General features: G+C 43.6%; 1 protein-coding gene across 5 annotated transcripts in view; it reads right to left on the bottom strand.

Annotated features, from left to right (window-relative positions):
• The window catches only part of USP10 (ubiquitin specific peptidase 10), an 88,100-nt gene that overhangs the window by 35,272 nt on the left and 24,831 nt on the right, over window positions 1–27,997 (bottom strand). For 4 of the 5 annotated variants that reach the window (XR_004346848.1, XM_032612446.1, XM_032612448.1 and 1 more), the window contains exons 2-7: window positions 23,010–23,078; window positions 15,918–15,978; window positions 10,096–11,157; window positions 1,081–1,172; window positions 475–584; window positions 3–58 (exon numbers count right to left, since the gene is read on the bottom strand). Coding sequence is in view for 4 of the 5 variants with exons in the window: in XM_032612446.1 (XP_032468337.1) it covers window positions 3–58; window positions 475–584; window positions 1,081–1,172; window positions 10,096–11,157; window positions 15,918–15,978; window positions 23,010–23,078 (1,450 nt within the window). In the remaining variant the exon portion in view is untranslated. The remainder of the gene's footprint in view (window positions 1–2; window positions 59–474; window positions 585–1,080; window positions 1,173–10,095; window positions 11,158–15,917; window positions 15,979–23,009; window positions 23,079–27,997) is intronic. The other variant, XM_032612447.1, reaches the window with a different exon arrangement.

Raw genomic sequence — 27,997 nt, 5'->3', positions numbered from 1 at the left:
ACCTTGTCTGGGCTTTGGAGGTACTGGCATATTAGTAAACTCATTCATTAGCCGAACACTAGACACGGGGGGAAAACATGTTTAGTACTTGCTTTTTAAAAGACATACTATTACTAAAAAGCCTTGATGGCTAAGTAGAATGTTATCTAGTATGAAGACAGCAAACTTTAGATAACCAATGCTGTAATAGCTACTGAGCTCGTAAATCTTTTCTACATAAGTTTTTGGTATATTTCAAATGATATAATTTGGTAAACACTGAAATTTATTCAACTGAATCTAAAGGACACAGCTAAACCATGTTCCAATTCCATTTCTGGTTAACTTCCATAGAAAATCATGAACAGCACATTTTTAAAAAAAATAGAATTACAGGATTCATTTGCAGGAGATCAAGAACTTTGCCGTTTGAATCTAATTATCAGAGGGGGAAAGCCCACCCACCCCTCAACACATTTTCAGCAGCTTACTTACAAGCTATCTATCATGGGTGTGGACGTACAAGGCCTTTGCACTTTTGAATACAGAGGAATGAACTTCATCAGGTGATACATCGGAGGGCAAGCAACCAGTGCCTGCAGTGTCTAAATGATGGCAGTAAGGAAGCGTAAAGGAAATAAAACCGATGCTCCAAACTGTGGAAAGGCATGTAAAACACAAGAGCATATAAAACTAAGCAAGCCAAGGACACTGAACGACTTAGGTATGTAAACACAAAGGGAATAAACCGAAGAATCCCGGGGATAACTGCCCTGTGATATCCAAGTCGTTTATAAATAAGAACGGGATTCAACCAAGATAATCAAATCGATTAACACAGGATTTCCAGTTTAAGTGGTCACTCTGCCCTGTTACTCCGGACCATTTTAATGAGAAACTTGCCTGATTCTGTCCGTCACAGGTCAACAAATCATCTCTCTCTGTTTGGTCACGAAGAGCCCAGTTAATAAGCAGTAAGAAACCGAGGTTTTGGATTCAAAATGTGGGGGAGACAGCCCAGAGAAGCGGAACTAAGTCGAACGTGCCCAAGGAAGAGGAAGCTGCAGAAAGCCAGCCCTGGGGACAGCCTGAGAAGGATACAGCGTTAATGTAGCACCAGTTTCCTTTATTGACCAGCCCGCGGGGTTGCAACGACACCGGCTTATGAATCAGGGTTACGTTCTCCAGTAACTCTGAAAGAGGGAAGCACAGTGAAGACGTTAACGGCATCTCGCGAACAACCCTCACGCTCTGCCCTGGGAGGGGGGCCTCTCCAACAGAGCACACGTCACACCCAAAGCGAAGGCAGGCTGTTACAGCTTTGTTCCGTTCAACATCACATAATTATTTAATGATTAAAATTTTCAAAACTATTTCCCCCCAAACACTGATGACATTTATTTATCTTCCTGTGATAATATCACCAGGGAGCACAAGGACTGTCTTAATAAGAAACAGAAAGGGCTTAAAAAACGATGTAACCGTATTCGGGAACAGACTTAAAAGATACAGGCTCTTTTAACACTGACAGCCGGGCAGGCCTCCTCAATCAGACACCATCCAGAAAGGTGTTTCCGTGCAGGACCCGTCTCGTTCACGTCTGGAAGCCCAGCACATCACAGTGGGTGTTCGGTGACTCTTCAGCAAGTGATGATCCCTCTTTTGGGGACAATTATCTCCTACTAACTGAACTGTATTTCCATCAGAAGTCCCACTCGGAATACTAAAATCCCTTATTCCATTTAGAAATAAGCTTCGTTATCCTCAGATTCACCTTTTGACATCACTCTTCCCCATAGTCTTAAAATAGCTGTAAATGCCATCTTTACAAAAGAATGCTTTAAATATTAGTAAGTAACTGGCCCTTTTTCTTTTTAGAAATGTTATAACAAGGTCTCCCCACGTCCCCTACGAATCCTCTAACAGTGACAGCCACAATGTTTGGCTACCTTCTACTCTTGGCAAGTGCATTACAACTTACAACGTTAACTCACTGCGTTTAATCCTCAGGGGTCCCAGAGTACCACCAACCATCCCGCTTTCAACAAAAGGAAACAGAGGCTCAAGGTTAACTCGCCTGCCTGTGACCTCACAGGAGCCAGGCAGCACAGTCGGTACCCAAATCCATGACTTGCGGCCACACGACACAGCCCCACCCGTAACTTTTAGACTGTGCACTAGGGAGCACGCATTTGATATCAGCACCCACCACCCAAAGCATCACTCAAACAAAAGAAGCCTTTTTTTCCTAGAAACACAGTTGCACTGGCAGATGCCAGACTTAAGAATTAAATGAAGAAATTAATTTGCAAGATTCTAATGTCAACACACACACTCCCTCCCTCTCTCCTGTGAGGGTAAATGCCCTCTCGCCTCTAACTGAGGAAGCACAGAGAATAATTTCCCCATTTATTAAAAAGTGAAACATAAGCGACCCAAGAGAACCCATGGAATCTGCTCAGTTAGACTAAGCTTGCCAAGGTCCTCTGGTCTCTCTCACTACGGGGCACAGCGCTGGGCCTTCACGGAGGAACAGATCAGATACAGAACTGAACCACACGCCCACGTGACTGACACCCAGCACAGACACTGCTAGGAGCTCCATCTGTATTATTCATAATCGACCTAACAACCCTGTCAAAGAGACACCGTTATCCTCCTCATTTCACAGGTGACAAAACTTAGGTCCAGAGGGGTTAGGGAACTGGTGCAGGGCGCATGACTGAGCTGACATACAAGCCTGGGTCCCAGAAGCCGGGCTCTTTGCTCTCAGGAGACAATGGACTCTGCTTTAAGATCCTTTACTCTAAGGTTTCTGATACTAACTTTTCCCCACAAGCTGAAGATCTTCTTCTCCCCGGGGATTTTCACATCCGTCTTTGAGCCATTTTATCACGACAGCCCATAATTTCCAATGTGTGTCAAAGAACGGCAATTACTTCGTACAGTTACTCTGCAAAACACCTGTGCATTTTCAAACACACATCAGTCCGCAATGAACGCTCCATCAAGACACCTGTGAATCTTTGCCGTAGTACTTTTATATCTAAAAACAATATTAAGCTTTCACATAACCACACAACTCAAAACCAACTGCCTTCCTAACACAAGGACCTCTGATAAATGACATGCTGCAGCTGGCTAAGCTTTGCCTGGGCACCAGGACCTGCAGGTGCAGAGATGACTGAGCAGTGGCCCTGCTATAGCAGGGCCTGCAGACCAGTGAAGAAGGGACCACACAGTGCAGGCTAAGCTGGGTGGAGGCAGTGGCGGGGATGCCCTGCCCTATCCAAGAACTGGAGAAACCTGAGGTGGCCAGGGGCCTGTGACAGCAAATGGTACCAGGAGAACGTCTCCAGCTTGGGGTGATGATGCCTTCCACCCAGAGGAGAGATGTAACAGGACAAGCGGGTTCTTTCCTGCTTTGGGCAGGGATGAAATAAGGAGTTCAGTTTTAAGAGTTTTAGAGGCTCAGATAAAAAGGTACGCGGAAGACACCAGTAAACAGTACACTGACACTCACAGACCAGCCCGTAACGTATCTACAAACACACACACACACACACACACACACACACACACACACGACCCTGCAGCTCGGGGCCTGAACTGTACATTCTGACAGCAGTGGGTCAGAAGTGGAACCCTAAGCACCACCCATGTCCAAGTGACAGGCTAAGGAGAATCCGTAACGGTGATCTAGAAGGATAGGGCAGCTGGAATCAGTAGTGGAAGCAGAAGCACGTTCGAGGGCCTCAAGGAGGAAAGCAAAGTGGAGACCACTCGTGCAGGCTCCCCTGGCCAGGAGCCTGGCTGAGGAGTAAGACAAAAGAAGGGGGCCACTAAGGGGCTCCCAGGATCGCAGGAGGGAAGGAGCTAGAGAAGGGCAGACTCACCACAGTTTACGGTGGGGAAAGAAATGAAATAGCAACCTCAATTTTCTTGATGATACTGGAAGCAAAGTCTCCCGGGGTTGGGGGCAGGGGTGAAGATGGGAGGGGAAGTGGCTTGACAATATCAATTCCTGTTCAATACAGACACTGAAGGAAAACAGAAAGAAAATGATCAGGGGCAGGCATGCAAGATCTATCTGAAACTTCCCTTCCATGCATCTGTTTTAACAGACTCAAAAATAACTTTATACATAGTTAAAAGTGCTTTGGATGCATATCTTGTTAAACTAAAAACAATCATTTATGACAGCCCAAGTCCACTCTTAAAGGGGAAGCCAGGGGCTTCCCTGGTGGCGCAGTGGTTAAGAATGCGCCTGCCAGCGCAGCGGACGTGGGTTCGAGCCCTGGTCCAGGAAGATCCCACATGCCGCGGAGCAACTAGGCCCGTGTGCCACAACTACTGAGCCTGCGCCCTACAGCCCACAAGCCACAACTACTGAAGCCCACACGCCTAGAGCCCAGGCTCCGCAACAAGAGAATCCACCGCAGTGAGAAGCCTGCGCACCGCAACGAAGAGTAGCCCCCGCTCGCCGCAACTAGAGAAAGCCCGCGCGCAGCAACAAAGACCCAACGCAGCCAAAAATAAATAAGTTTATATTTTAAAAAAGAGTTTCAGAGAACCAACACTTTTCAGTTCTCCAAAAAGAAATGTTTGCTTCAATTCCTTAAAATTAAGTTTTGAATATTTTGTGAGTATACAGTCTATTAATAAAGTCACATTTCAAAAGGAATGAAAGGTTGTAAAAAATTAAGATTAAATATCTTATTGCCTAAGATTTTCTCTTAAAAACCGAACATCCACACAATTTAAATGTTCAGTTTTATAACACACTGTACATTGAGCGTTCCTCTCCCTGAAGAATTTCAATGACCACAAACTGAGCCAGACGCTAACGTCTGACGGAGTCCGCCGTCCACAGCTCCTCTTCTTCCACCCAGTCAAGCAGCACCGGTGCAAAGACAACGCTAAGTCCTGTAAACAATCTCCATTCCTGTTACTGAATGCTCCTAAAATAAATGAATCTTACTGCTATATTTCAGAAGTCAATATTCGTGAATGCAGACAAGCGAGTATGAATACTGCTTTTAATTTTTTGGTATAACAGTTGGCTCTATTTAATTAAGTTCCTTTTATAATAACAACATCACCGTTTCCATTTAGATTTTGCTAAAGTCCAATGAGCACTGAAGGGCAGCCAAAGAAGAGAGAGAGTGGGGTATTTCCTGAGGTTGAACCGTTAAATCTGACCTATGGTCCCAAGTCATCACTGTTGGTTTTCTATTTTACTTTCTTTTAGGGCAAATTATCAGAAGTTGACTGTAGTAACAAACTTTCCCCCTGGAGGCCTTCTTTTCAATCCATTGTTCTTGGTATAATTTACTACTCAGATCTGTTTAGACAGTAACTTTAGGAAGGTGGCCTCCTCAAGCCATCTTTTCCACAGTAGTTGGCAGGGTTGCCCCGGAATGATGCTATAGACACGGCACAAAATGCCAGAATGACTGCGTATCACATAAAAGATATGAAACTGAAACCATTATCTTCATCTTCGTAACAGCTCAAACACTGACGTATATAGTAGCCCACATACATAACCACAAATCACTCAAATGAAATGATCCATAAACTCGATGGCAATACTGGCATTGTAAACTTTTAAGTCCATATAAACTAGGATTATTCTTATATTTTTATGCATCAAATTTTGTTTTCCTAAAATTAGCATTTAGGTCATATTACCATTTAAAATCCATGAAAACGCAAGCTGCAGAACTTTCACTGATTCTTAAGGCTCAATAACTGGCTCGTAATTGACATTCTGATGCTGCTGGCCTGCTTTTCTGTCATCTTCCTAACTGTCCAGGACATTCTCCAAGTGTTTTTCTTTTCCTCATTAGGTCACTTTGGAAGAACACACGCTATCTTGGTTACCTAATCAGGTGGAGGACAGCAGAGTGACCAAAACGTACCACTACCCGTTGGCTATAGATCAACTTATGTTCTGTAAGTGGAGGAGTGTCCATTTAGTTCTTTAAAAGAGACATGACAGAAATATTAGCAAGGACATACACCTATCAAGTTAGACATGGACTGAACTCTCACCCCACAAGTGTGACTTCTGCAAACAGGTGCTGGACCTCCTCAGCTCAGGGCCTGCTGCATGGTCACTGCCTGTGCTGCTTCGGAGAATTTGAAGAGAAAATACAAAATGTTGGAGTATTATTTCCCAAGAACAGGGAAAGTGTTGAATAGAAACGTGATTTATAAACCACTAAAAGAAAGCTCAATCGGGGTATATGTTTGTTTACAATAAATACAGACCCAGGAACTCATTTTTCTGAGCAGATCCAACTTGTAGTGGTTTTGTTGCTCTCTCCAGCAACAATTTTTAGGTATAAAACTGTGCAAAATCATCTATTAAGTGTGTTTTACCAAAATTCATAATAAATGACATTACTAGATACCTCAATTCCCCCACAGAATAGAATTTTTTTAAAGCTTTCCACGACCTCAGTTTACCTAGTTCTCTAACACTGGAATTTTAACACCTTCTATTTGGGCATTTGGCCTAGTCTCTCTCCTCGCCCACCATTATTTACACTCCATTAAAACAAAATACACTGATGCAAAACATAAAATACAAAACAGCTCTATTTGTGATTTGAAAGCATTTGATACAATTTAGGTTTGGGATAGGACAAGTGATCCTCAGTAAAAACCCAGGGGGAGTGTAATGTTCATCACAAGGATATGTTTCATTTCAAACTCTGACCCTGAGCTAATGGAGGGAGCACAAGGAGAGATCACTCCTACTTTTCTGGTATTTGTCATACTTACTCTCCAACAGGGGCGTGCCTCAAGTTTTGCAACTGTTTTCAATACAAGCTATAAGAATTAAGATTTTCACGTTTCTTCTGCTCACCTCCTAGCTCAGTTATTCCTACTGAAAAATGGCATATATCCCCTCGCAGACACAAACCACTCACTGAAAACACGGACCCCGCGGGCCTCTTGTGCAGGTTCATACTCCCCGCGAGGTTAGGGAAGGCATTTGGTGCTTCAGTGTAAGTGCTCTTCCCTTCCATCTCCTTCTTAAGTAAGAGTTTACACTTAAGAAAAACAGCAAATGAAAAAAAAAATGTTGACAAATGACACCAAGAAGACGGCCTTGCCACCAAAAAGGTAAAAGCAGAAGCCATTACAGCAATGGGTAAACAGACTGTGGGTAACTGAAAGCTGGCTATGTTTCATTTCAAAAGGCTTTATGTGATTCTAATTCTTTGTTTACAGCTGATTTGTCTTTCTAATTTGTGTTTCACTTGTGGTTATACAGAAACTGCTTGGCATCTGTTAAGCACAGACTTAACGACAGGGCAGATGATCCAGAAATGCAGACATCCAGAATAAACGGCCCTGGGGTCAGAAACTGGCTGTGGAGATTGATATTACTCTAAGAACTCAGTAAAGAGTGAATTTATCTGAACGGCTGTTCCCTCCTCTTTCTTTCCCAAAAGTCAATAAATATAATGATAAACACAAAAATTATTCTCTCAGTAGAACCACTTAGACGCTAATGCAAGTCAAATTCTATGATAACCAACATCAACAGATCTTTTAATGGAGCTAGAATTTCACACAGTTAAATACCGCTTAAAGTAAGTGAGCCTACGCTTAAAAGCGTGCCCATTTAGGGGGAGTCTGTGGTAGTGATCTGACCTACAATAAACTGAACCTACCTTACCGTTTTTATAAAGTAAAACCTCTCAGGAGGAGAAGGTGACAGAAGAAAAAATTCCAAGCAATCCTCTTTACCTAAGCTCGGTGTGATTCCAAGAGTGACGACTATCACTGCATTATTTGACAACATGAAATACCGAAAACTGTCAGCAACTACACTGTATATTTCTAAGGTTCAATAACCAGGCTCAAAAGAATGAAGTATTTTAAAAGGAACCACACTTCTGCTCAGATAATTAAAACATCTTTACAACTGACCTAATCAAAAATAGAATTAAGAAAATAAAATGGGGGTCCCCCCGCGGCAATGGAGGAACACACTGCATCAACTCAAAAATGATTAAATTGTAGCAACGCTCTCCATTAATACAAATAACTAAGAGCCTCTACTTTTACATCATTTTAATTTACTTTTCTTTTTTTGTTGTTGTTGGCCGTGCCGTGGGGCTTGCAGGGTCTTAGTTCCCCGACCAGGAAACCCAGGCCCCAGCAGTGAAAGCGCCTGACCACTGGACCACCAGGGAAGTCCCTTCACAGTGTTTCAGAAAGCACGTTAACATTAGATTTTAGCAGGTCAACTAGATTTTAACATACACGGCAAACTACGCATCAAACCACATTTAAAGTCATATGACTAGAATGCTTTAAAACATTTAAAATGAATCTTTTCTTTCTTATTTTAAATAAAGAATGAGAAAATTTCCCAGGAATGGGAGGTTCTTCCTTTGTGAAGCAATTTTTAGGAACAGAAATACAATTACAATGCCTTCTGACTACACTCAGAATGCACGTTTTTAAAAGCATCACACCATGTATCTCTCATTACAGACTAAAAATAAACTTTTAACTTAATGATCTATTCAAAGGCTTTTACTCCCCTTTCCTGACCTTGACAGCTTTCCCTTGCAATGCACACATTTTAATAATAATAAAACATAACTAGCATTTTAATATTTATAATAAAAAATTCACCCAAATAACCTAGAAGTTATCACTTTAAAGCCCAAAATGGTGATTCATCTATCAATTAACTTCTCATTCTAAGAGAACTCCAGATACCTAGATTATTCAAAATAATGTATTCTGTATAAGGAATAAAATGCTCATTAAAAAAGATTTTTAAGTATTGCTTGCTGTCATCTTACTGCCATCAAAAGGATGTGTTTTATATTTGATGGAACTCTGGCCATTCATAAGAGGGTATGCATTTTGCATCTTGCTACTGCTTTCCCCCTCACCCTGGTAATGAATGCTGTCAGGCATACCAAAATGTTAAATCAGCAAACATCACGTACAGCCTAAGTGAGACAGCTAATTTTAACTCGGCTCAGGGGCAAAAACCTGAAAAGGTGGTTACTAGTAAACTCCTCGGTACAATGAAACCTGAAGAGCAGCCCCGGCTTCTTAGACGTAAATAAACAGACACGGCTCCTCTGTTTCTGACTTTCTACTTTAACTTTAAAAATCACAAGTCGGGCTTCCCTGGTGGCGCAGTGGTTGAGAGTCTGCCTGCCAGTGCAGCGGACACGGGTTCAAGCCCTGGTCTGGGAAGATCCCACATGCCATGGAGCAACTGGGCCCATGAGCCATAACTACTGAGCCTGCGCGTCTGGAGCCTGTGCTCCGCAATAAGAGAGGCCGCGACAGTGAAAGGCCCGCGCACCACGATGAAGAGTGGCCCCCGCTCGCCCCAACTAGAGAAAGCCCTCGCACAGAAACGAGGACCAAACACAGCCAAAGACACATAAATAAAAATAAATAAATTTTAAAAAAAAAAAAAAAAAAAAAAAAATCACAAGTCATGCAGCTTTATAGTTTTACTGTGAACTGGTCCTACTTTTGAGCCTCAGCACGTCGAATAAAACATTAACTTTATGGCAAACTGTTACCGTTTTTCTCATCTTGTCAAGAGTTTGCCTTGGTGTGCTAAAACTGAGTAAAATCCATTTACTCAATCCAAAATAGGCATTAAAAAGAAAAAAACCCAAATACTTTCTTATATCCTGAGAAATAAAGAAACAATGCAAAGTGAGTCCAAATCAGGGATTATGACACCAAAGGTATACAACAGCTGGAACACAGATGGGGCTGCCTATTACACAGTCACACAATGGAGCACAGTCACTTGATCAAAAGGCAAGAAATGGAAATGTAATTTGTCAATAGGAAAGGACTGGTAAAAAAGTGGTAATGGACATGGATTTTCCACTTAACATAAAGGTACGACACCCCCTCCTCACCCCATTTTGCTCATATACCATTATACTTTTAGTAAAATTTAAGGTACAGGCATTATTCAGAAATTCCTCTTAACGCACGGGTAATCAATCTACCACCGCTGTGGGCAACAACATACCAGCAAAGTTTTTAGCCCAGCCTGTCTGCTCCCATCTTGGCTTCACACTTGTATCTTTTGAACTATACCTGCAATCTTTATGGCTACAGGATCTTCTGAAACTGGAACCAGCCCTTCCTTGACTTCGGCCTGCTTTTCAGAGACCAGGGAAGATGTGGCAGGAGGGGAATACTTAGCTTCCATGGAAACCACAGGCGAGGGGGCGGCGCAGGAGGAAGGGGGCTTAGAACCATGAAAAAGACTGGCCCACGACTTGGCGGGCTGACTGTGACCGGCAGGGGCGGTGGCCGCTGCAGAGGCCGAGGCGTCCGCAGGAGGGGCGCCGCTCTCGGCCCTGGCGGGCTCCAAGTCCGAGCTCTCCACAGTGTGCAACTCCACCCCGTTGGCAGCCGTGCCCTCACCCAAGGATTCAAGTATTTGTCCGTTAGTGACTCCAAGGTTCTCAGTAGTATCGGTCCCAACGGCAGGCTGAGCCACAGCTGTCCTCAACAGGGTGTCCCTGCTGGCCTCTGCAGGGAGGCGAGAGGGCTCCAAGTCGGCCCCGGGGCAGCCCTCAGGCTGCCCTGCAGTCCTGGCCCCGCTGTCAAGGGCTCCGGGGAAAGAACCAGCAGGCACGGCGTCACTGACGAAGTCCGTGGTGTCCTGGGGGCTGCCCCAAGTCCTGGGTGTCCCCACGGGGGGCACATCACCCATCGAGTCCACATCCTCCGTGCCTACACTGTTGGGGACTGCTGGACCGGCATGGCCATTGACCAGGGCTTCTGTGGAAGGACCACCCTCACCGCCGTCTTTCAAGTAACTGTAATATCCAGGGGGGCGTTTTTTCTTCTTTTTACGCTCCCTTTGTCCAAGACCACCCGAGACGCCATCGTTCTCTAAAACTTCCGCCTCCACGTTAGAGCTGCCATCCAGGGCGAGGGCAGAGCCTGGGTACTGGCAGTCAGCTGAGCTGTAGTTCACTTCTTTATCGATGTCATTGGGGATCTTTTTGGAAGTTGTGCAACTAAGGATAAATTCAGGGGCCTGAGGATTCAATGTGCTTGAAATACTGTAGTTGGGAGTTCTCAGCAAAGTGTCACTGGGTTCAATTACTTCATTAACACCAAATTCAATTCTCTGACAGTCCTGCCCTGTTTAGAAAGAAAATGATCAGTAAACATCCCATTAGTTAAGAACACAGCTATACAAACTATAAAAGTCTCAGTAATTATGCCTTTTTGAAAATGAAACCTAAAGTCTTGTAGTAATTAACGAAGCTATGACATTTAATTTCTGTGCTGAATAAATAATTTGCTGAAATAAATAACTACAAAATTATATTTAACCTGGGGATATGCAATACAGAAGCCTGTATTTATTTTCCACTCTCAGGGTAGCTAAGGGAGACTTTCAGAAGGTAGAAATTAAAACAAAATTATAATAGAAAGCAAATAATATTCTGCCTATCTAAACACATCCCTCAATAATGATATCTGACTTTATTAGCTAACTCTATAAGCGTGAGACTAGGGCACATGTATCTTGGAAAACTTAATTTTAAAAAACCAAGATGACTAACATGGGGACTTAAAAATCAATGCTGTATATATATAGATATATATATATATATATATATATATATATATACACACATACATATATATACACATATATATGGCTTCTCTAATTCGTGTAATTTAGTAATTCCAAAAATATGAATCACACAAAAGCACTCTTTCAAATTATCCATCTCCCGGATCTTCTCTACTGACAACCTTAACTGAAGTCCAAAAATGGCCTTACATGAGTGCATGTGAATTCTGCTAAATTAATTCATACCAGATTAACTCCATGGGTAATGAAGGCACTTCCAAAAATCCCAAAAAGATAAAGTTAGGACTGCAAACCTTTAAAAATCTCCTTGCAATCCTTCAATTACTTTCTCCCCACTGACAACCATCTACATATTCTATCCATTCTAACATGGACATTTTTCCGTAGGCCACATCTCAGAAATTAGGTTGAGTTTTAGAATCAACTGAGTCTTTCAATAGACACCGAGCACCAATGTCATCTTACATCTGATGAAGTAGTTATACATTTAGAAGTTAAGGAAAGGACACGTGCTTTTTAACTCATTTTTCGTGCATAACTGAAGACTTCTCCAAGTCTAGAACAAGAGACACACTTTTTTTCCAAGGTATGTATTTCAAGGAAAAAAAAAAAAATCACCATACCAAAATAATCATATTCTGTTAACAAAACTGAATATATTTTACTTTGGAAGTCTTTTTAGAGAAGAAAACACAGCCCCACAGAGGGGCCAGGGCCCTAAACAGTTTCCTAATTCTCCATCTGCTTTGATATCACATGCCCTGGGGGTAGGGGGAATACAACAGCCTGACAAAAAGTTCCTGAGAAAAGAATACTAATGATGGTTATGCCTAACAGCAGGCTTTACTATAAAGCCGCCGACAGGACAATTTGAATCCTTTGGCCCCTGAGAGCTGATCTGTTGTTTCCTTATTTTGAAAACAATCACCACAGAGAAATTAATTTCTCTACTATTATACCCAAAAGTGAACTGTCCAGTCTGCTTCCAGGTATCCCCTGTCCTGTGAGGTTGCAAGGGTACAGTGCTCCTAAGGGGACTGAAATGGGTGCACGTGAAGAAGCGAAGGACACTCGGCATGAGGAGGCTGCCCTCTGGAGACTGTGATGTACCTTGTGAATCACACTAAAAATTAGTATGTGCTGTACCATGCAGTGCGTGCCAGATTTTATTTCCAATAGACACAGCGCCTTCCACATCTCAATTCTTAATCTTATCGTATCATACAACATTCTAGAATGTGATGTGACGTTAACGGAACCATTTCAATATGCTACAGTTGTCATCAAAACATTTACCCAACAAAGTATCTGATCACATCCCTGGAAGTCCGATTCCTACCCAGAACAGTTCCTTTTCCTATTCAGGAACACTGGTCGTGGACACACACGTGCACTGCCCTCCAGGGCAGAGAGGTCAGGACAAGGCCCAAGCTGTCAGGCCAGAAGAGTGGTGGAAGGCCTGGAAGCTCCTGAGCACTCGGGTCACGCAGCCAGTGGAGTTGTTGAGGGAAGGAAAACCAGCTCCAATAAAACATTTACATCCTAACACATCACTTCTCAAAGTCTGCGCACCGTAGCACACACGGTACCGTGGCCTGGGGTGCCCGGATGGGGTCCCGGAGTCTGCAGAGGCCCCCAGGAGATTCTCATGCCCAGGACGGTCTGAGAGCTACTGCTTAAGTGGCCTCCTCGGCTGATTTCTCCGATCAACTCTTAGTGAGTCAATTCAACAATCACGGAGCACCTAGCTATGTGCAAAGCGCTTATTATTGTGGAGGGGGGTGGGGTACAGAGGTAAGGCAAGGTCTCTGCCTCAAGGAGTTACATCTACTAGGGAGACAAACATTTAAGACGGGAGATGACAATGCAGAGGGTGGGTAAGATGAGGCCTCAACAGCTTTACAAAAAGAATGCTTCCTGACACAGGGAAAAGAGATCTACTTCGATCAGGAGCTACAGAGAGGTCAGTGGAATCGACAGGATAACTGGATGGGGTGGGTGGTGAGAAGTAGGGGCTATTTCCCGCTTTGAGAACTGACTTAAAAAGGCAGGAGCATAAAAGGCACGCTGTGCAGGGGCCCCCGCCAGGAGCGTGAGTCGCTGGCTATGGTGGGCAATAGAACAAATCCCTCTAAAGTGTTCATGCAAAACCATCCTGAGGGCTTCGCTTCCCTGGTGGCGCAGTGGTTGAGAGTCCGCCTGCCGATGCAGGGGACACGGGTTCGTGCCCCGGTCCGGGAAGATCCCACATGCCGCAGAGCGGCTGGGCCCGTGAGCCATGGCCGCTGAGCCTGCGTGTCTGGAGCCTGTGCTCCGCAAAGGGAGAGGCCACAGCAGTGAGAGGGCCGCGTACCGCAAAACAAACAGAAACAACATCCCGAGAGTGTACAGCACGGCAGATGCTATACCGTGCAGCTGCTAAACGCGGAAATGGATGGACTGCGGTCTCCGCCGCCCACAGCTGAACCCCGCCTAAGAGGGGGGCAGAGTGAGCTAGCGCTGCAGGAGAGACAAAGTAACGGAGACAGAGCGGAAAGGGCCTTGGAGAAAAGGGGCCTTTAAGCTGGCCTGTCACTAACAGTGTGAGCAGCCGTGATTCTGGAGGATTAAAAGATGGACTTGAGAAGAGAGAGGAGAGAACGGAGAAAAAGAAACAAGAAGGGGCTTCCCTGGTGGCGCAGTGGTTAAGAATCCACCTGCCAATGCAGGGGACACGGGTTCGAGCCCTGGTCTGGGAAGATCCTACATGCCATGGAGCGACTAAGCCCGTGTGCCACAACTACTGAGCCTGTGCTCTAGAGCCCGTGAGCCACAGCTACTGAGCCCACACGCCACAACTACTGAACCCGTGCGCCTAGAGCCCATGCCCCACAACAAGAGAAGCCACCGTAACGAGAAGCCCGCCCATGGCAATGAAGAGTAGCCCCGCTCACTGCAACTAGAGAAAGCCCACGCACAGCAACAAAGACCCAACGCAGCCAAAAATAAAAAAAAAAAAAAGTCAAGAAGCGTAACTGAGCAAGGATGCCAGCCTAGAAGGATGGATGTGGCGAGACAGAGAGAGAGAGAGAGAGAAAGAGAGAGAGAGAGAGAGAGAGAGAAGAAGGAAATGGATTAGAGGCGAATGACATTGGAACACTGGGGGGGTCAGACGAGGGGAGGAGGGGGAGGTGCAGCCTCCATCTCCAGCCTAAGCGACTGGGAGGATGGTGAGGCCACTACCTGGACCAGGACGGAAGGACTATTATGACAGGGAAAATAATGAGACATGTGTTAAGCACTGAGTAAACACCTGTGGCACACCTCCTATGTGCCAAGTACGCGAAGATAGGGAGAACCTCAACCCACAGATAACAAAGCCAGTCTGGAGGCTGGGCGGCCCTGCAAGGGCATGTGGGTCCCTGTAGCATCGCTTAGTTTACTGTCATCCTAAGCAATCATTGGAACTGTTCTCTCCCTATGCTCCTTACAAAGTTGCTAATAATTTTAGATATAATCACTTTCTCATTTTACTATAGACAGAAAGTTTACATAGTCTTTTCAGGGTTTATATTTAAATCTAAACTATAATAAAACCCTTTCACAGGTCAGACAAGGCTAAAGAAACAGGGAACCAAATCCCTGCTCTCAAAGAAAAGGTTAGGCTTTTAGCTTCTCCAAGGCCAGCGAGAACCTTTAACACGATGCAAACTGAAAAGTGGTCTAACGGGTTTGACGTGTGCGAGGCCCCTGCTGTTAGTAACGCTGGGCACTTAAATAATACGAAAGGGCTGCATCTCAACAACGGCCATCTCCACTGATCAGCTCAGCGTCTGGGACAGAGGCAATCAATCAATAACAACAGGACAAGAGGTGAAGAGCTCACCTGAATTCCCAAGAGCCTTGGTGACATAAACACAAACTGCAGGACAACAGACCTGAGCTGCCACTGAACCGGGCAGAAAGCACGTGCTCAGAGAATCGCCAGCTCTGGACCCAGCAGCCAGCGCATCCGGAGAGAAAGCTCACTTCAGAACCTTTACAAAGAGCTTTGGCTATGAAGGAATACACGTCTGTGTCACTGAGGACTGTTAGGAGAAATCAGAAATGAGCAACTGTTTCCTTAACTCACCTTTGCACGTCCGGCACTCTGAAGCACAGAAAGTGGTTCGGTGATTAAATCTGCTACAGCTCACAGCAAAAACAGCAAGCAATAAGGGAACGCTTATCCAAAAGGTATGGACCAACAGAACACCACTTCCAGGGAGCCTGCCCACCCCGCACGCACGTCAGGGAATGAAGGAGAGCTCAAGCTTACCATCGGGTAGCTCACCAGCGGCCTGTGCGCCACACAGAACTGCTCCACCGTACGGAGGAAGCTGCACAGGGAACCGGAAAACAAACTTTAATTCAACCAATCATTAAAACGCAAAATATGCTATTTCATTAAAGCAACCTTCATTAAAACACTTTATCCATGCAACTTCTCGTGACATTTTAACAAAATAACACAGACGGAGAGACAGTAAGATTAAACATCTTCATTTTAAAACACCATTGGAATGCTTTCAAACATTTATTGTTAATAAACAGATTCAAAAATGAGGCAAAAAATAAAAACGGGCTCCAACGGACATGTCAATCCACTACAATAAAAGGCTCATGACACACCCTTCATTTCACAGGAGTTGCAGACTGCCCACCAATGCAACAGTGCTTGTCTTTCTCCATCCACTAGTAAAGAGTCTTCGTGACCATCTGCGCTTGACGTTCACCATCACTACATGTCCACTCAACCAGAGGCAGGAACCAGGCCCAGGGGCAGAGAGTGGACAAAGCCCCTGAGAAGGAAAAGCCTGGGAATCGTGGCTCCCTTTTTCACAGGAGGCCTTAGACAACGGAATTAAGGGCTAGTGATCACATTCCTTGTTTGGAAGAGAGAAAGCAAAACAGCAGGTGTCTGAGCTCTTTGTAAATGCAGGAAGGTATCATGAATATACCAAAATGTTCCTTCCTAGCTATTCCATAATACTTAGAGGAGTTACAAATGTTTCAAATGGATATGTTTGAGGTGAGAAAGTTTAGGATGGGAAGGGGTAAGGTAAGTGGACAGATAACTGCTACCTGAAAACAGAACAAAAGAACAGAACAATTATCGATACATCCTAACACAGAACTTCTCGAAGTCTGCACACTGCAGCACACACAGTACAATGGCCTCGGGTGCCTGGATGGGGTGCCGGAGTCTGCGATGTTCAGAGCACCCGTGAGATTCTCATGCCCACGACTGTCTGGGAACTACTAAAGTGGCTTCCTCAGCTGCTTTCTGCAGTCAAACTTACTAAGTCAATTCAACAATCACAGGATAAAAGTTCTCGCCTGAGAGAATTAATGACAAATAAGAAGCTAAGAAAACAAAGGTAGATCTGAAAGGAACTGACCGCTTTCTGGACTTGAGAGCAGCATAAGCTTCCACCACACGGGGGCAGCCCAGCATTCATCACGGCAAAGCCCAGGTGGGCTGCACTTGGCCTGGCACCTGCAGCGCAAGACCATTCCACATAACATCCAAACGCTCACACCCGGTGCCCCAGCATTTACCGCTGGCATGGACACACGGAGCAGAAAGGTGCCTCTGGGGAAGCCACAAATCAGGGTAGTGTCACTCGGCAGTCACGCAGGACGTTTAGCAAACGCCCATACACAGAAAACTGCCTTTTTGTTTCCATCAGTGATACTAGGGTGCCCCCTGGTGATGAAAATTACACAGCTGTAAGGTGCTCAAAGTATTTTACTTTGTTTTTTAAAATCACACTGCACTTCCACAAAATCTAGGGAGTGGTAGAGGCAGGATCTGAAAACAGAGCACCTGGCACACTCCAGGGCAATACTACCATTTTCTGTTAGTGTATTTAAAACATTTATTTTCATTTACTAATCTGGTAAGTGCATAATTGTGGGAATTACCGAATGCTGGAGTGAGTTCAGGCACAGAAAAAATGTGTTTTATTTTTATTCTATAGCCTCATACATGGCGCCTTTAATTCAATGAACCTCTGTCACTTGTAAGATGCCCCTTAGTCTGTGGTAAGTGGTATAATAAACACACAGCAGAATAAAAGTGTAAGACGTGTTCAATGTTCTCATAGTTACTTATAAGAATAGAGAATTTTAAAAGCACAGCAAAAATATAAAATCTCACACACAAATGCAAACTGAGCAGTGTAAAAAATAGAAATCTAGTTATATTAGATACAAAATCAAATCGACTCAGTCTGAAAATAGTGCTATCACACTGTGAGGTCAATACCTGGGCCCTTCAATAAGAAGGTAATATTTTAAAATCTTTTTGGTGCTGCCACTATTTACTGTGCTCTCTCTAAAAGACCCTCATGAACCCTGAATCTCCCCTCTGAAATCCCAATAAGACACCAAACCACTGAGAATAACTGTCTTAACTCTGCATCACTATACACACCCACACATGCAGGCACACACCTCTACAGCTTGGACTATGCTATCCTGGGCTTGTTTATTCCACGGCTGATTGAGGCGTAAGAGCTGCCCAAAGTTGAGTTTCTGGAAAGCTTCAAGAACAATAAGCATTGTCTCCCTATTTGTGAACACCAATATAATAGGATTATGACTGGGGCTCAAAATATGCTTGTTCAGTAAGTATACTGTACGTTTTTTCCAGTTGGAGAAATTCATTTGTAAATTGCCCTGGCTCATCAACTGGAAGACAGCTTCAGGAAAGGCATCAAAACTCTCAGCGGAGAGTATGATGCTTTTGTAGAAAGTTAGGCTATTTTTACATTTTAACACCCTGTATTTCTCAAATTTGGTTTCTCAGCCCTTGGTCCCAAGCAAAGAAAAAATACTTTAAAGTTCCTAATAGCCAAAAAACTATACGACAGGGTTCTAATTTATGCCATGGCCACATGGAAGGAACTGTGACGGTATGAGGTGCAATTATTTTATCTTTGAGATAAAAGGTCAAACAAATGATTATGCAGTGGAATGAGATAACCATTCCTCACCCACCAATGCAACCACACACCACCCCCATTAAGCAGTCCATGTCCCATGTGGTGATATTACTATTATAACCCAGCCCCCTGTGTTATAATAATTATCCAGTGAGAAAGATAACTCAGCCTAATCATGTTAATTAGCCTGTGTTTCTCTTTTGCAGGTTACTGGACCATATGTGATTCTGTCAACACCTGTCATACCTCCCCCCAAACACTGATGACACACAACTATATAGCTTCCGCAAATAAAGAGTCTGGGGACTTCCCTGGTGGCACAGTGAATAGGACTCCGTGCTCCCAACGCAGGGGGCCTGGGTTCGATCCCTGGTCAGGGAACTAGATCCCACATACCACGACTGAGTTCGCGTGACACCACTAAAGATCCCGCGTGCCACAACTGAACATCCCACGTGTTGCAGCTAAGACTCAGCACAACCAAATAAATAAATAAATTTTTTTAAAAGTTTGATGTAACTTTACTATCAAAATCCTTCACATCTACTAACATTTGGTATACACGAAATACTACACAATACATTAATGGCTTCCCAACATTTCTGTGAGGTAAATAAGCATCCTCCACTTTCCAAATTTACAGTTTTAAAAAAAGGCACAATGAGATGGAGGAAACTTACCCAAGACCATCAAGCCTGTTTAAGTAGCAACGGGAGAAAGGAGCCCAGCTCTTTAGACTTGATATATGGTACATTCTCCATTTTCATACCACAGGAAAGCCCAAGTTTTTATTCTGACACTTACTTGCAAAGAGGCACTCACAAACTCTCACACACACACACACTCACTTGAGACAAGCTATAAAGTACAGAATTGGGCTTTTATTGTTTTTTTAAACTCTTAATCACAAAGAGTACAGTTACAGTTAGCCTGTGGTGTTCCCAGCAAGTACCACCATACTTTAGCGCGAGTCAAGACAGAAATTGTTTAAAACTTGAATCATTAATATAGTACACAGAGTATAACCTCAATTAACACTAGCACTTGGGGAATACAGGGTTTGATTATGTTTGTCCTAATTAACTGCTTTTTAAATCATTAAAGACTAAACTTCAATCCTTACTCCACAGAATTCTAAAATGCATAGATACATTTTATTGCCTGAGGAAATACAATATATCATCTAGGTTTCACTATTTCCCAGTTCATATCCTTAGATTTCTTAAAATCATAACTGCTAACATCAACAAACACAAAAGACAGAGATGGCATTGAGCTGAATTTGTTCATTTTCTAAAATAAAACCTGATATAAGCTTTATCTTCTCTGATATCTTTCTTTTTCTTAAAGTGAAGAAAACAAGTAATAAATCTTTCTTATATCTGCATAGCCTACATAATGCTTTCAATATGTTCTCATTTAATCCTACTTCCACAATCCTAAAAAATTTTAGAATTCAAGAAGCCAGGGTGAAGAGCCAAGGACTTGCCAAGGTCACATGTAAGTGGCCCACCCAGACACTAACCCTGTTTTGAGCACTTAACTTCTCCTGCCCCATTTTAACAAACAAAAGAACTCCATACATGAATATCTAATATGCATGCAAATATCCAAAATTAAGGAGTCTAAAAGGCTAGTTAGATTTCATTAAAAGTTAACTAAGATTTTACTTAATACATACACTTACTTCTCCCTTTTCTCCTTTTCAATGCAATTTCAACAGTCTTCATATTTAAAACATCAATCTGAAAAAATGTTCCAGATAAGTTTTTATTAAACTAAAATAGTAACCATCAATCACATGAAGAGTGGACATAAAAGCGGACCTGGATGGAGATACAGCACGATCCTGTTCAGGAAACTATCATAGAGATGTTAACTCTCCTACAAATTAATGCATAATTTTAACACAATTCCAATTGAAATTTCAATAGGATTTTTCATGGAACCTCAAGGGCTGATCATAAATTCCTAGGGAAGAGTTATGGATGAGTAAGAGACAAAATACCTGTAAGTATAAAAGGGTGCCTGTCCTATCATAAGACTGATTATAAAGCTGCTGCAAGTAAAACAGGGGAACCAGAACCCACTGAGCCCATGTGGAGATGTGCGGCCTGACTGTGGCACCCCAGTAAAGGGTGAATGGTATTGGGACAACTTGCTATTGCCATTGGGTGGGGGGAGGTTAACATACACACACACACACACACACACACACACACACACACACACACACACACGATCACCACCACAATCCCAGTTTCATTATATACTAAACTGAAAACAAAAACTTTAAAACTTTTTAAATGTCTTTATTACCTCAAGGAAAGGAAGAATTTCTTAAAGATATTTTTTTTTTTTTTTTTTTTTTTTTTTTTATGGCTGTGTTGGGTCTTCGTTTCTGTGCAAGGGCTTTCTCTAGTTGCGGCAAGCGGGGGCCACTCTTCATCACGGTGCACGGGCCTCTCACTATCGCGGCCCCTCTTGTTGCAGAGCACAGGCTCAGTAATTGTGGCTCACGGGCCCAGTTGCTCCGCGGCATGTGGGATCTTCCCAGACCAGGGCTCGAACCCGTGTCCCCTGCATTGACAGGCAGATTCTCAACCACTGCACCACCAGGGAAGCCCTTTAAAGATATTTTTTTAAAAAAACCAAAAATCCACAAACCATGAGGAAAAAAAACAATACATTTAACATTAAAACTTAAAAATGTACTCCCAAAGATTATTAATCCTATAAATCAATTTTAAAAAAAGACAAGCCGGGGCTTCTCTGGTGGCCCAGCGGTTGAGAGTCCACCTGCCGATGCAGGGGACACGGGTTCATGCCCCGGTCCGGAAAGATCCCACAGGCCGCAGAGCGGCTGGGCCCGTGAGCCATGGCCGCTGAGCCTGTGCATCCGGAGCCTGTGCTCCGCAACAGGAGAGGCCACAGCAGTCAGAGGCCTGTGTACCACAAAAAAAAAAAAAAAAAAAAAAAAGACAAGCCATTTGATAAAAATATGGACAAGGGATATAGACCAGGTAATTAACAGAAGAGTAGAAATCTACACTGCCAACAGACATATGAGTAATGTAATGGTGCTCAATTGTTTGTAATCTCGAAATGCAAATTAAAATAATGAAAATCCATTTATTACCCATCAGATTAACAAAAATTTTAACTATGTCTATGCTGACAATTAGCAAGAATTTTTTTAGGGACTTCCCTAGTGGCACAGTGGTTAAGAATCCACCTTACAATGCAGGGGACACGGGTTCAATCCCCGGTCCGGGAAGATCCCAGACGCCGTGGAGCAACTAAGCCCATGCACCACAACTACTGAGCCTGCACTCTAGAGCCCACAAGCCACAACTACTGAGCCCACATGCCACAACTACTGAAGTCTGCGCACCTAGAGCCCACAAGCCACAACTACTGAAGCCCGCGTGCCTGGAGCCCACGCTCCGCAACAGAAGCCACTTCAATGAGAAGTCCGTGCACGGCAACGAAGAGCCAAAGCAGCTCCAAAGAAAAAAGAATTGTTTTAAAAAATGAGATCTAAAAACCCTCATGCACTGCTGATGGGAAGGGAGACTGCTAAAACCACTTATAAGGCAGACGCACAGTCTGTAATAAAACTAAAGATTCTTATTCCTTGCAGAGCCTCACAACTCCATTCCTAGGAATATTTCCTGGAGAAGCCCACAGAGGAGCACTAGGAGACATGACAAAATGTTTACTGCCACATTTTTGTAACAGTGGAAGAACTGAAGACTTAAATACTCCTCAACGGGGGAAAAGGTATGTTCAATATTTAACAATTAACGGTGAATTCCCTAGCGGTCCAGGGGTTAGGACTCGGTGCTTTCACTGCCGTGGGCCCAGGATAATTCTCTGGTTGGGGAAGATTGATCCCACAAACCACGCAGGGCACGGCCAAAAAAAAAACAAACAAAAAAACAATTTTAACAATTAAAATCAAAGACCAAGAACTAAATGTATAGATAAATCTAAAGAATATTTAACTTAAAATAAACAAACTACAAAATGATGGATACAGTATGAAACCACTTATGTGACATTTTTAACCACAAAAACAATACGCTGTACTATCTACCAATACATATGTATGTAGTACAAGGTGAAAACCATCGTCAGGAAACAATGTTGAGCAATTTCAGCAGAGTCAGCATTTCTGGAGAAGGAGGATGAGAGGATACAATGGGGGCTTCCACTGTAATGCTTTGCTATTTATAACTAGAGCAAAATGTTAACAGTAGTCAAATCTGATTGGTGGGTTCAGTCATTTCTCATGTTAGTCTCTACGCTCTTCTGTACACTGGAACTCCTAATCAAAAGGCATATATTAAAAAACAAGAACTAAAACAACCATCAATTAAACCTATGCACGTACTCAATAAAAGAAAGTTGTGTCTTACCTCAACTGAAGAGCGAGGAGTCACAAAGAACTGATTGAATTCATCAGGGCTAAAATCTCCAAAAATATACTGAAAAAAAGAGAATTACTGATCACATAAAATACACAAATCATACAGTTTCAGGAAAAAAGCGTTGTATCTCAATCCTATGACTAATTGGGCCAGAACCCCCAACACCCTTTCCCCATTAAACAAATCAAGGATCTGCAAACAGATTTCTAGATGGAGTGTTTTCCAATTACAAATAATAAAATACTTAGGTTTTCCATAAATTGTCAAAGAACAGCCTACGGTTAATAGAGCTTGCTTTTGTTACCAAGGCTGTTGCCCCAGAATCATACCCCTGCCCCTCCCTCAAATAGAAACCTGATTCTTATCTAAGTCTCGGGAGGAAGCTGCAAAGAGGAAAAAACAACTGGTTAGAATCAACAAGGCCCAAGATGGCGGAAAATGTGACTTCCAGCGGAAGTTGAGTCTCATTGTAATACATTAGCATATGCTAAATGACCCACCCACCCGCACCAGTTGAGGACTGCCATGACAACTGAGAAAGCCCATACAAGGGCTGAAAAGGAGAACTGCAACAGTCCCAGGTCCAAACCACACCCCTGTTCTCCAGTAAGTCATGAATATTCCTCCCACTCTTTCCAAATCCCTCTCCTTTACCTTGACCCTCCTATATATTTGGTATCTCTGCCCAAATTGGGTTGAGAAGTTGATTTGGAACTAGGTTCCTGCTTCTCCATTCTTTGGCCACCGAATAAAGCTTGCGCTGTTCCAGTCTCAGCATCGGTTTTGTTATTGGCTGCACAAATCCGATCAGAAAAAGAACCTCCCTAGCGGAGACAGGTGGCCTCAGCTGGGGCTTAGGACCACAGCTCGGCAACACTTTGAAACAGGTCAACTCTGTACACCAAACTTGTAAGTAGACTCCTGCTTGCAGGGGAAGTTTTTTGGTTCACAAACATTTCTAGTTGTTCCATTTACCTTTCGGCTGACTCATGTCACTACCTCCATTTCAGCTTTCCTTACCATACATACTAAAGAAAAGCAAAAAACGTGGTTCCAACGGGAAGACAGGGAAATCCAAATAAGGGAAATGTTAATGACTCTGATGGATGAACTTTAAAAATATATGTGTAATTTTTTTACCTTAAAAGTACACTGGGACGTGATACACAGATAAACATATTGTTCGACAGACACAAACCTCGATGTGAACTCTCACTTCATAGAATTCTGAACGCTACTTTCTGAAAAACTGGTTAACCCACACGGAAGTTTGACGAGCGCCAAGCAGTTCATGTTCTCCCTGAGGCTTCAAGAAACAAGTCATTGATAAGAATCAGCATGACCTGATTTCTACAGCAGAGAATCGCTCACTTAATCAACACTTACTTAGAGCCTATTAAGTGTCATGCACAACAATCGGTATTAGGTATAAAAATGGCAAAAGCAGAGTTGTGGTTCCTCTACTCTAACAGAACTGCAGTCTAATAACTTGTGGGGAAATTTACAGTAACTAAACATATATAAAGAGATAATAACCATTATTATCGTAACTGAGTAAATGGAAACTAAGTCTCAAAATCTGTTGGTAAGAATGCACCAGCAGGGACTTCCCTGGTGGTGCAGTGGTTAAGAATCTGCCTGCCAATGCAGGGGACAGGGGTTCAATCCCTGGTCCGGGAAGATGCCACATGCCTCAGAGCAACTAAGCCCGTGCGCCACAACTACTGAAGCCCGTGCGCCTAGAGCCCGTGCTCCGCAACAAGAGAAGCCACCGGAGTGAGAAGCCCGCGCACCGCAACAGAGTAGCCCCCACTCGCCGCAACTAGAGAAAGCCTGCGTGCAGCAACCAAGACCCAACGCTGCCAAAAATATAAATAAATAAATTTATTTTTAAAAAGAAGGGCGGGGGGCTTTCCTGGTGGCGCTGTGGTTGAGAGTCCGCCTGCCGATGCAGGGGACACTGGTTCGTGCCCCGGGCCACGAGGATCCCACGTGCCGCGGAGCGGCTGGGCCCGTGAGCCATGGCCGCTGAGCCTGCGCGTCCAGAGCCTGTGCTCCGCAACGGGAGACCACAACAGTGAGGGGCCCGCGTACCGCAAAAAATAAAAAATAAAAAAATAAAAAGAAGGGGGGGCTTCCCTGGTGGCGCAGTGGTTGAGAGTCCGCCAGCCGATGCAGGGAATACGGGTTCGGGCCCCGGTCCGGGAAGATCCCACGCGCCGCGGAGCCTGTGCGTCTGGAGCCTGTGCTCCGCAACGGGAAAGGCCACGACAGTGCGAGGCCCGCGTAACACAAAAAAAAAAAAGGGGGGGGGGGGATCAATTACGGAACCAGAAAGTATTCACAGAAATCAGATTATTAAATTTAAATTACTAAATTTACAAGCTCAACAGAAGATCTTAAAGTAGAATCAACAAAATAAATACAAAGCAAGAGAGCAATGCCTTGAAAGTTCCAAGAAAAACAATTTCCTTTTTGTTTTCATAGAATTCCATTCTATAGTTTATTACTCAAGTGCATACACCCTTGGGGTGGGCGGGGCGGGCTGCTTAAGAATTCCAGGAAATGAATTCAACAGATACATGAGCAGTAACAAAGAGGATCCAAAAGACGACTGACACTGTAGCTGTGAGGCCCAATGCAAACATGAACACTCATGTTGTTTCTCTTTTTTGTTTTTTTTTTTTTGCGGTACGCGGGCCTCTCACTGTTGTGGCCGCTCCCGTTGCGGAGCACAGCCTCCGGACGCGCAGGCTCAGCGGCCACGGCTCACGGGCCCAGCCGCTCCGCGGCATGTGGGATCTTCCCGGACCGGGGCACGAACCCGTGTCCCCTGCATCGGCAGGCGGACTCTCAACCACTGCACCACCAGGGAAGCCCCTATTCTTTTTTTTTTAAATTAATTTATTTTTTATATAGCAGGTTATTAGTTTTCAATTTTATACGTATTAGTGTATATATGTTAATCCCAATCTCCCAATTCACCCCACCCCGCTTTCCCCCCTTGGTGTCCATACGTTTGTTGTCTACATCTGTGTCTTTATTTCTGCCTTGCAAACCGGTTCATCTGTACCGTTTTTCTAGATTCCACATATATGCGTTAATATACAATATTTGTTTTTCTCTTTCTGACTTATTTCACTCTGTATGACAGTCTCTAGGTCCATCCACTTCTCTACAAATGACCCAATTTCATTCCTTTCAATGGCTGAATAATATTCCATTGTATATATGAACCACATCTTCTCTATCCATTCATCTGTCGATGGGCATTTAGGTTGCTTGCATGACCTGGCCATTGTAAATAGTGCTGCAATGAACATTGGGGTGCATGTGTCTTTTTGAATTATGGTTTTCTCAGGGTATATGCCCAATAGTGGGATTGCTGGGTCTAAGTTATTCTCTTTAGGCTGTTGTGTTTTTTTTTTTAATTTTAATTTATTTATTTATTTTTATTTTTGGCTGCCTTGGGTCCTTGTTGCTGTGCACAGGCTATTCTTCGTTGAGGTTCCCAGGCTTCTCATTGTGGTGGCTTCTCTTGTTGCAGAGAACGGGCTCTAGGCGCACGGGCTTCAGTAGTTGTGGCATATGGGCTCACTAGTTGTGGCTCACGGGCTCTAGAGCGCAGGCTCAGTAGTTGTGGCACACGGGCTTAGTTGCTCCACGGCATGTGGGATCTTCCCGGGACCAGGGCTCGAACCCGTGTCCCCTGCACTGGCAGGCGGATTCTTAACCACTGCGCCACCAGTGAAGTCCCTATGCTGGTTTTCTCTTGGAAAAATAAAAGTAAATGAAATGCTCATTTAAATCACATTTCTAAGTAAATTTCTTTGAGTTCCTATATAGAGTCTTTTTAAAAAAAAGAGAAATTGGCTAATCCAATAAGAGAATTAAAATTCCAAAAGATTTAATAAAATCTTGTCAATCGAGGGGGAGGGGCGACAGAACCGTGACACCCCCCCACACACACCTTGCAAGCCTTCTTGTCAAGTCCCTGTGCCAGTCTGCTGGGAGCAACCTCATGGTCAACAGTCAGAATGCTTAGAAAGGCTCCAGGGAAAGCCTTTTTCTATTATTTTCAATTTTACTATTTTTACTTAATTCTTTATTTGTTAAGTATTATTTGAAAAGCTTTGCTATAGATTTTAAATGTGCTTTCTCATTACAACTTCATGTTAACAACTTCACGGATATGCACCTTTAACCTGAATACAAAATCCACGTGGGGGGGCGGGGCAGGGCACGGATTCCCCAGCAGTCCAGTGGTGAGGACTCCACTGCAGGGAGCACGGGTGCAAGCCCTGGTCACAGGGAACTAAGATCCCGCATGCCCTGTGGTGAGGCCAAAACAAAACGAACAGCACACACACCAAACTCACTGGGTGGTTGGGGTGGGGGTGGGGCTGAGGAAGGAGCAAGTACAGAGAGCAGAAATCTCCAGACACAGGGAGGGTGGGAGGGAGGGAGACGCAGAGGGAGGAGATATGGGGACATATGTATATGTATAGCTGATTCACTTTGTTATAAAGCAGAAACTAACACACCACACTGTAAAGCAATTATACTCCAATAAAGATGTTTTAAAAAAAAGAAAGAAATTTTCAGGGCAAAAAAAAAAAAAAAAGAAATCTCCAAGACACTGTTAAATAGAAAACATTCTTTAGGTAAAAAAAAAAAAAAGGAGGAAAACAGAAATATTGATTTGTGTTTGCATAAAGAGATAGATATTGGAGAGGGAACCAAGAAGGGAGTAAAACCCTTGAGTATTCACAGTCGGGGGGCGGGGTGGATCCCTGTGGAGGTAGTGGAGCGGAGCAGAGAGTGAGATTTCTTAGCGTATATCTTTTCAGAGTTCTTAGGTCTGAACCATATAAATAACTATCTATTCAAAATATTAATTGTAAAAAGTCAATGTAAACAAATCATTGTACAACTATTCAAATATATGCATTTTGCAAAGTTGTGTTTGCACCTAT

Source organism: Phocoena sinus, chromosome 19 (assembly GCF_008692025.1).
Source record: "Phocoena sinus isolate mPhoSin1 chromosome 19, mPhoSin1.pri, whole genome shotgun sequence".
Lineage (NCBI taxonomy): Eukaryota > Metazoa > Chordata > Mammalia > Artiodactyla > Phocoenidae > Phocoena > Phocoena sinus.
Note: the sequence above shows the minus strand (reverse complement) of the source record. Positions and strands in the feature narration are given on the sequence as shown.